General features: G+C 50.5%; 1 protein-coding gene across 4 annotated transcripts in view; it reads right to left on the reverse strand.

Moving 5' to 3' along the window:
• The window catches only part of hlcs (holocarboxylase synthetase (biotin-(proprionyl-CoA-carboxylase (ATP-hydrolysing)) ligase)), a 44,375-nt gene that overhangs the window by 27,806 nt on the left and 6,569 nt on the right, over positions 1-10,000 (reverse strand). For all 4 annotated transcript variants that reach the window (XM_084399714.1, XM_084399713.1, XM_084399712.1 and 1 more), the window contains exons 4-5: positions 9,628-9,790; positions 3,511-4,388 (exon numbers count right to left, since the gene is read on the reverse strand). In XM_084399714.1, coding sequence (XP_084255840.1) covers positions 3,511-4,388; positions 9,628-9,679 — 930 coding nt within the window. In that variant the 5' untranslated portion in view covers positions 9,680-9,790. The remainder of the gene's footprint in view (positions 1-3,510; positions 4,389-9,627; positions 9,791-10,000) is intronic.

Genomic DNA, 10,000 nt, shown 5'->3' on the forward strand with positions numbered 1-10,000 from the left:
CACAAGAGGAGACGCACATCTGTGTCCAACACACACAACACAAGAGGAGACGCACATCTGTGTCCAACACACACAACACAAGAGGAGGAGCACATCTGTGTCCAACACACACTCAACACAAGAGGAGGAGAACATCTGTGTCCAACACACACTCAACACAAGAGGAGGAGAACATCTGTGTCCAACACACACAACACAAGAGGAGACGCACATCTGTGTCAAACACACACTCAACACAAGAGGAGACGCACATCTGTGTCCAACACACTCAACACAAGAGGAGACGCACATCTGTGTCCAACACACACTCAACACAAGAGGAGGAGCACATCTGTGTCAAACACACACTCAACACAAGAGGAGACGCACATCTGTGTCAAACACACACTCAACACAAGAGGAGACGCACATCTGTGTCCAACACACACTCAACACAAGAGGAGACGCACATCTGTGTCCAACACACTCAACACAAGAGGAGACGCACATCTGTGTCAAACACACACTCAACACAAGAGGAGACGCACATCTGTGTCCAACACACACTCAACACAAGAGGAGACGCACATCTGTGTCCAACACACTCAACACAAGAGGAGACGCACATCTGTGTCCAACACACACAACACAAGAGGAGACGCACATCTGTGTCCAACACACACAACACAAGAGGAGGAGCACATCTGTGTCCAACACACACTCAACACAAGAGGAGACGCACATCTGTGTCAAACACACACTCAACACAAGAGGAGACGCACATCTGTGTCAAACACACACTCAACACAAGAGGAGACGCACATCTGTGTCCAATACACACTCAACACAAGAGGAGACGCACATCTGTGTCCAACACACAACACAAGAGGAGACGCACATCTGTGTCAAACACACACTCAACACAAGAGGAGACGCACATCTGTGTCCAACACACACTCAACACAAGAGGAGACGCACATCTGTGTCCAACACACTCAACACAAGAGGAGACGCACATCTGTGTCCAACACACACAACACAAGAGGAGGAGCACATCTGTGTCCAACACACACTCAACACAAGAGGAGACGCACATCTGTGTCAAACACACACTCAACACAAGAGGAGACGCACATCTGTGTCAAACACACACTCAACACAAGAGGAGACGCACATCTGTGTCCAACACACACTCAACACAAGAGCAGGAGCACATCTGTGTCCAACACACACTCAACACAAGAGGAGGAGAACATCTGTGTCCAACACACACTCAACACAAGAGCAGGAGCACATCTGTGTCAAACACACACTCAACACAAGAGGAGGAGCCCATCTGTGTCCAACACACACTCAACACAAGAGGAGGAGCCCATCTGTGTCAAACACACACTCAACACAAGAGCAGGAGCACATCTGTGTCAAACACACACTCAACACAAGAGGAGACGCACATCTGTGTCCAACACACACAACACAAGAGGAGCACATCTGTGTCCAACACACACTCAACACAAGAGGAGGAGAACATCTGTGTCAAACACACACTCAACACAAGAGCAGGAGCACATCTGTGTCAAACACACACTCAACACAAGAGGAGGAGCCCATCTGTGTCCAACACACACTCAACACAAGAGGAGGAGAACATCTGTGTCCAACACACACTCAACACAAGAGGAGACGCACATCTGTGTCAAACACACACTCAACACAAGAGGAGGAGCACATCTGTGTCAAACACAAACTCAACACAAGAGGAGGAGCACATCTGTGTCCAACACAAACTCAACACAAGAGGAGGAGCACATCTGTGTCAAACACACACTCAACACAAGAGGAGCACATCTGTGTCCAACACACACTCAACACAAGAGGAGGAGCACATCTGTGTCCAACACACACTCAACACAAGAGGAGGAGCACATCTGTGTCAAACACACACTCAACACAAGAGGAGGAGCCCATCTGTGTCCAACACACACTCAACACAAGAGGAGGAGCCCATCTGTGTCAAACACACACTCAACACAAGAGCAGGAGCACATCTGTGTCAAACACACACTCAACACAAGAGGAGACGCACATCTGTGTCCAACACACACAACACAAGAGGAGAACATCTGTGTCCAACACACACTCAACACAAGAGGAGACGCACATCTGTGTCAAACACACACTCAACACAAGAGGAGGAGCACATCTGTGTCAAACACAAACTCAACACAAGAGGAGGAGCACATCTGTGTCCAACACAAACTCAACACAAGAGGAGGAGCACATCTGTGTCAAACACACACTCAACACAAGAGGAGCACATCTGTGTCCAACACACACTCAACACAAGAGGAGGAGCACATCTGTGTCCAACACACACTCAACACAAGAGGAGGAGCACATCTGTGTCAAACACACACTCAACACAAGAGGAGACGCACATCTGTGTCCAACACACACTCAACACAAGAGGAGGAGCACATCTGTGTCCAACACACACTCAACACAAGAGGAGACGCACATCTGTGTCCAACACACACTCAACACAAGAGGAGCACATCTGTGTCCAACACACACTCAACACAAGAGGAGACGCACATCTGTGTCCAACACACACTCAACACAAGAGGAGCACATCTGTGTCCAACACACTCAACACAAGAGGAGGAGCACATCTGTGTCCAACACACACAACACAAGAGGAGACGCACATCTGTGTCAAACACACACTCAACACAAGAGGAGGAGAACATCTGTGTCCAACACACACTCAACACAAGAGCAGGAGCACATCTGTGTCAAACACACACTCAACACAAGAGGAGGAGCCCATCTGTGTCCAACACACACTCAACACAAGAGGAGGAGAACATCTGTGTCCAACACACACTCAACACAAGAGGAGACGCACATCTGTGTCCAACACACACTCAACACAAGAGCAGGAGCACATCTGTGTCAAACACACACTCAACACAAGAGGAGCACATCTGTGTCCAACACACACTCAACACAAGAGGAGGAGCACATCTGTGTCCAACACACACTCAACACAAGAGGAGCACATCTGTGTCAAACACACACTCAACACAAGAGGAGCACATCTGTGTCCAACACACACTCAACACAAGAGGAGGAGCACATCTGTGTCCAACACACACTCAACACAAGAGGAGACGCACATCTGTGTCCAACACACACTCAACACAAGAGACGCACATCTGTGTCCAACACACACTCAACACAAGAGGAGCACATCTGTGTCCAACACACAAATTATAATTTGTTTGCATGAGTTAGTTCATTTAACCATTAAATCTGATTCCAGAAAACTAAATTAAAACTGAAAACATAAAAAAAGAAAAAGAAAAATGGAATCCAGAAAAATTAATCTGTTAACAGTGAAAAAAAAAAAAAGAACTCACTGACAAAAGTGAATTTTGCATTTGATGAGCCCTTTAACAGGTTAAAATGGGAAAAATGGAATTTGAAAAAAGAATAAAATGAACAGTAATTAGTGAAGTGATGGGTCACCTGACACAGAATGGCGTGTCCGCTGTCGGGTCCGTGGGTCAGGCGTACGATGGCCATCTCGGGCTGGTCCTGCTCAGTGATCTCTCCCCACAGCTCCACCTCACCCTCACCCTCCTCACGCTCGTACACACTCCCGCTGGACACCACACTCATGCGCAGCTCGGTACCGTCGGCCCGGGTGAAGCTCAGTCTGCAGATCTGCTCCTCCGGCGGGGCCCGGGGCCTCAAGGTAACTCCAGCGGGACACAGGGAGCAGGACAGGCCCAGCACACGCCCGCCCCGGCTCAGGAATGCCAGGAACGCCAGGGTTAGCTGAGGCGTGAGCGGGCCGGTGCCGAGCACCAGCAGGAGTGTGCTATCGGGCCAGGGCTCGCTCAGCGCTGGCTGCGGGCGGAGAGGGTAGATGGTGTAGCGCTCCGGGTCCAGGACCTCCGTCAGGAGCGAGCGGATCCTGCGGTACTGAAGATCACAGCCGCCCGTGAACACCAGCACGTTAGGAGGCTTCCCGCCGGACCTCAGCCGCACGCTCTCGAAGTCCGGCAGGTCCGGGATGTTCTTCTCCTCCTCATCTGGGAGATATGGGATGTTCTCTGCGCCGTCGACCGGCAGGTCCGGGATGTTCTCGGCGGAGGCGAACCGGACCGACTGGATGGTGCTGTTCTCCAGCTCCAGGCACTCGTGGCAGCTGGACAGATGCAGGTGGTGTCCCTCCATGTGCTGGTGATCCGACGGGAGCTCCGGCTCCTCCTGACCCGTTCTGGACAGCGGCGGCTCCTCCTGACGACTGGTTCTGGACAGCGCCGGCTCGCTCAGACGTTTGGCCTGGAGTCTCCTCTTCTCCAGAAGCTGTGTGAGTGCAGACTCTCTGAGGGACACGGCTGGGACACAGAAGGAAAAACACGGGATTAGCACGACTCTGAATCTGTACACCTGCGTGTCAGGACTCGACATTAATGCTTATCCGGGACAAATGGATTTTTTGAAGGGGCGAGTAAAAGCGAATTTTACTGACCGGACAAATAGCCTGATTAAAATTTCAATAACAAAGAAATAACCAGGGAATCACTAAAACGAGAGAATGATTGTATTACATTTATTGTGAGTTTCAATCGATAGTGGATAATAAAATGTAAACAAGGTTGTGTTGTTGAGGCTTGCGCAGCTTCATGATGAGAAATGGAAACAAATGTTTGTGGAGTTTTTATATTTTTAACATAGTTAAAAGTTTAACACATAGTTTAACACAGTTAAGCAACACCCCTCAATGAGTGCAGTTTTCCTGAATACATCATGATTGAAAATGTGACATTGATTTCATACAACAGTTCAATAAACAGTCAAAATGAAGTCACTTAGAATTAGACGCAATATTGACTCTTTTTGTTCTGTTTCAACAGCAAAAATAGTTCCAAACAAAGATCACAGCAGAAACAGTGCATCTCACAGGAACACTTAACCGTGTTTCATTAATGAATGATTGCCAATGGCAACAAAGGTGGGAAAAGGCGCCAGTGGCAAGGAACCAAGTGTGTGATTATGATTCAGGCAGCATTATAGGTCAGAAGAAGTCAGATTGGTTTGGAACAATCAGAATATTTTCCAGTTCCATCTGGTTAAAGATCGGAGTCACGCCAGTATGGTGATGTGTTCGAGAATCAGTGCCGATGGCTGTCGTGTCGATGAGGCCTTCACAGGGAGAGTCTAGTTGACAACCTCTGCTGACACTTCAGGGATGCGTTGTGGTCGTGTCTAGGCACAGGTCCACCATCTGATCTGGGTACGGCCCGGATCCGGCTGACTACATCATGTGTTGTGGTCGTGTCTAGGCACAGGTCCACCATCTGATCTTGATACGCCCCTGATCCGGCTGACTACATCATGTGTTGTGGTCGTGTCTAGGCGCAGGTCCTCCATCTGATCTGGATACGCCCCTGATCCGGCTGACTACATCATGTGTTGTGGTCGTGTCTAGGCGCAGGTCCTCCATCTGATCTTGATACGCCCCTGATCCGGCTGACTACATCATGTGTTGTGGTCGTGTCTAGGCACAGGTCCACCATCTGATCTGGATACGCACCTGATCCGGCTGACTACATCATGTGTTGTGGTCGTGTCTAGGCGCAGGTCCACCATCTGATCTGGATACGCACCTGATCCGGCTGACTACATCATGTGTTGTGGTCGTGTCTAGGCACAGGTCCACCATCTGATCTGGATATGCCCCTGATCCGGCTGACTACATCATGTGTTGTGGTCGTGTCTAGGCACAGGTCCACCATCTGATCTGGATACGCACCTGATCCGGCTGACTACATCATGTGTTGTGGTCGTGTCTAGGCGCAGGTCCTCCATCTGATCTTGATACGCCCCTGATCCGGCTGACTACATCATGTGTTGTGGTCGTGTCTAGGCACAGGTCCACCATCTGATCTTGATACGCCCCTGATCCGGCTGACTACATCATGTGTTGTGGTCGTGTCTAGGCACAGGTCCTCCATCTGATCTGGATATGCCCCGGATCCGGCTGACTACATCATGTGTTGTGGTCGTGTCTAGGCACAGGTCCACCATCTGATCTTGATACGCCCCTGATCCGGCTGACTACATCATGTGTTGTGGTCGTGTCTAGGCACAGGTCCACCATCTGATCTTGATACGCCCCTGATCCGGCTGACTACATCATGTGTTGTGGTCGTGTCTAGGCACAGGTCCACCATCTGATCTTGATACGCCCCTGATCCGGCTGACTACATCATGTGTTGTGGTCGTGTCTAGGCACAGGTCCACCATCTGATCTTGATACGCCCCTGATCCGGCTGACTACATCATGTGTTGTGGTCGTGTCTAGGCACAGGTCCACCATCTGATCTTGATACGCCCCTGATCCGGCTGAATACATCATGCGTTGTGGTCGTGTCTAGGCGCAGGTCCACCATCTGATCTTGATACGCCCCTGATCCGGCTGACTACATCATGTGTTGTGGTCGTGTCTAGGCACAGGTCCACCATCTGATCTTGATACGCCCCTGATCCGGCTGACTACATCATGTGTTGTGGTCGTGTCTAGGCACAGGTCCACCATCTGATCTGGATATGCCCCGGATCCGGCTGACTACATCATGTGTTGTGGTCGTGTCTAGGCGCAGGTCCTCCATCTGATCTGTGGATACGCCCCTGATCCGGCTGACTACATCATGTGTTGTGGTCGTGTCTAGGCGCAGGTCCTCCATCTGATCTTGATACGCCCCTGATCCGGCTGACTACATCATGTGTTGTGGTCGTGTCTAGGCGCAGGTCCTCCATCTGATCTGGATACGCCCCTGATCCGGCTGACTACATCATGTGTTGTGGTCGTGTCTAGGCGCAGGTCCTCCATCTGATCTGGATATGCCCCTGATCCGGCTGACTACATCATGTGTTGTGGTCGTGTCTAGGCACAGGTCCACCATCTGATCTTGATACGCCCCTGATCCGGCTGACTACATCATGTGTTGTGGTCGTGTCTAGGCACAGGTCCACCATCTGATCTGGATACGCCCCTGATCCGGCTGACTACATCATGTGTTGTGGTCGTGTCTAGGCGCAGGTCCTCCATCTGATCTGGATATGCCCCTGATCCGGCTGACTACATCATGTGTTGTGGTCGTGTCTAGGCACAGGTCCACCATCTGATCTGGATACGCCCCTGATCCGGCTGACTACATCATGTGTTGTGGTCGTGTCTAGGCGCAGGTCCTCCATCTGATCTTGATACGCCCCTGATCCGGCTGACTACATCATGTGTTGTGGTCGTGTCTAGGCGCAGGTCCTCCATCTGATCTTGATACGCCCCTGATCCGGCTGACTACATCATGTGTTGTGGTCGTGTCTAGGCGCAGGTCCTCCATCTGATCTGGATACGCCCCTGATCCGGCTGACTACATCATGTGTTGTGGTCGTGTCTAGGCGCAGGTCCTCCATCTGATCTGGATATGCCCCTGATCCGGCTGACTACATCATGTGTTGTGGTCGTGTCTAGGCGCAGGTCCTCCATCTGATCTGGATACGGCCCGGATCCGGCTGACTACATCATGTGTTGTGGTCGTGTCTAGGCGCAGGTCCTCCATCTGATCTGGATATGCCCCTGATCCGGCTGACTACATCATGTGTTGTGGTCGTGTCTAGGCACAGGTCCTCCATCTGATCTGGATATGCCCCGGATCCGGCTGACTACATCATGTGTTGTGGTCGTGTCTAGGCACAGGTCCACCATCTGATCTGGATATGCCCCGGATCCGGCTGACTACATCATGTGTTGTGGTCGTGTCTAGGCACAGGTCCACCATCTGATCTTGATACGCCCCTGATCCGGCTGACTACATCATGTGTTGTGGTCGTGTCTAGGCACAGGTCCTCCATCTGATCTGGATATGCCCCGGATCCGGCTGACTACATCATGTGTTGTGGTCGTGTCTAGGCACAGGTCCACCATCTGATCTTGATACGCCCCTGATCCGGCTGACTACATCATGTGTTGTGGTCGTGTCTAGGCACAGGTCCACCATCTGATCTGGATATGCCCCGGATCCGGCTGACTACATCATGTGTTGTGGTCGTGTCTAGGCGCAGGTCCTCCATCTGATCTGGATACGCCTCTGATCCGGCTGACTACATCATGTGTTGTGGTCGTGTCTAGGCGCATGTCCTTCATCTGATCTGGATACGCCTCTGATCCGGCTGACTACATCATGTGTTGTGGTCGTGTCTAGGCACAGGTCCTCCATCTGATCTGGATATGCCCCGGATCCGGCTGACTACATCATGTGTTGTGGTCGTGTCTAGGCGCAGGTCCTCCATCTGATCTGGATACGCCTCTGATCCGGCTGACTACATCATGTGTTGTGGTCGTGTCTAGGCACAGGTCCTCCATCTGATCTGGATACGCCTCTGATCCGGCTGACTACATCATGTGTTGTGGTCGTGTCTAGGCGCAGGTCCTCCATCTGATCTGGATACGCCTCTGATCCGGCTGACTACATCATGTGTTGTGGTCGTGTCTAGGCGCATGTCCTTCATCTGATCTGGATACGGCCCGGATCCGGCTGACTACATCATGTGTTGTGGTCGTGTCTAGGCACAGGTCCTCCATCTGATCTTGATACGCCTCTGATCCGGCTGACTACATCATGTGTTGTGGTCGTGTCTAGGCACAGGTCCTCCATCTGATCTGGATACGCCTCTGATCCGGCTGACTACATCATGTGTTGTGGTCGTGTCTAGGCACAGGTCCTCCATCTGATCTGGATATGCCCCGGATCCGGCTGACTACATCATGTGTTGTGGTCGTGTCTAGGCGCAGGTCCTCCATCTGATCTGGATACGCCTCTGATCCGGCTGACTACATCATGTGTTGTGGTCGTGTCTAGGCACAGGTCCTCCATCTGATCTGGATACGCCTCTGATCCGGCTGACTACATCATGTGTTGTGGTCGTGTCTAGGCGCAGGTCCTCCATCTGATCTTGATACGCCCCTGATCCGGCTGACTACATCATGTGTTGTGGTCGTGTCTAGGCGCAGGTCCTCCATCTGATCTGGATACGCCTCTGATCCGGCTGACTACATCATGTGTTGTGGTCGTGTCTAGGCGCAGGTCCTCCATCTGATCTTGATACGCCCCTGATCCGGCTGACTACATCATGTGTTGTGGTCGTGTCTAGGCGCATGTCCTTCATCTGATCTGGATACGCCTCTGATCCGGCTGACTACATCATCAGTCCTACCTAGTGGTAACAGCCCTATAGTGTCTTATTATTCTAACTGAATTTATTGATCAAATTTAGGAATTTAAATAGAAAGATGAAGCATATATTTAATAAGATTAGAGGGGAAAATGCCCAATAAAGAAGATATGACAATATGCAGATATATTGATATAAATATATCAAAGGTAATTGAACACTGATGAGAATATTTATTCAGAACAAATTACATTTACAACACAAATAGTTTTTTTTTCTTTTTTCGAACAAGCAACTTTTTTACTTGGACATGTGAATGACAGATTTAGTTGAAGGACAAGCACATGAAAAGGCTTAATGTCGAGCCCTGATGACGACGCTGGCTGGGATGAAACTCACACACTATCTTTTCAGGTACAAGCCCGTTTTCCATACGCAGACGATCCTCCATAAAGGCCACGCCGAGCCGGCTGAAGTTCTCCAGGCTGGCCTCGGCTACGGCCCGGTACGGCTGGCCCGGACTGCAGGCCAACGGGAGACAGTAATCTGACCAGTTCAGCACCTGAAACACACACACACACACACGTGTGGATTTAAACACATTTAAGTTTTGTTCTCCGAGGCAACAGTGGTGAGGAACACAAGCTCCATCAGGTGACAGACACCAGGCTCAGTTCTCGGGCAAAATGAACGAAAACTATATTAAGAACAATAATAGTGATCAGGGCTTTCATCGAATTAAAAAAACCTGCACATTCGAATGCAAAAACCA

This window comes from Rutilus rutilus (genome assembly GCF_951802725.1).
Source record: "Rutilus rutilus genome assembly, chromosome: 25".
In the NCBI taxonomy this organism is placed as follows: Eukaryota; Metazoa; Chordata; class Actinopteri; order Cypriniformes; family Leuciscidae; genus Rutilus; species Rutilus rutilus.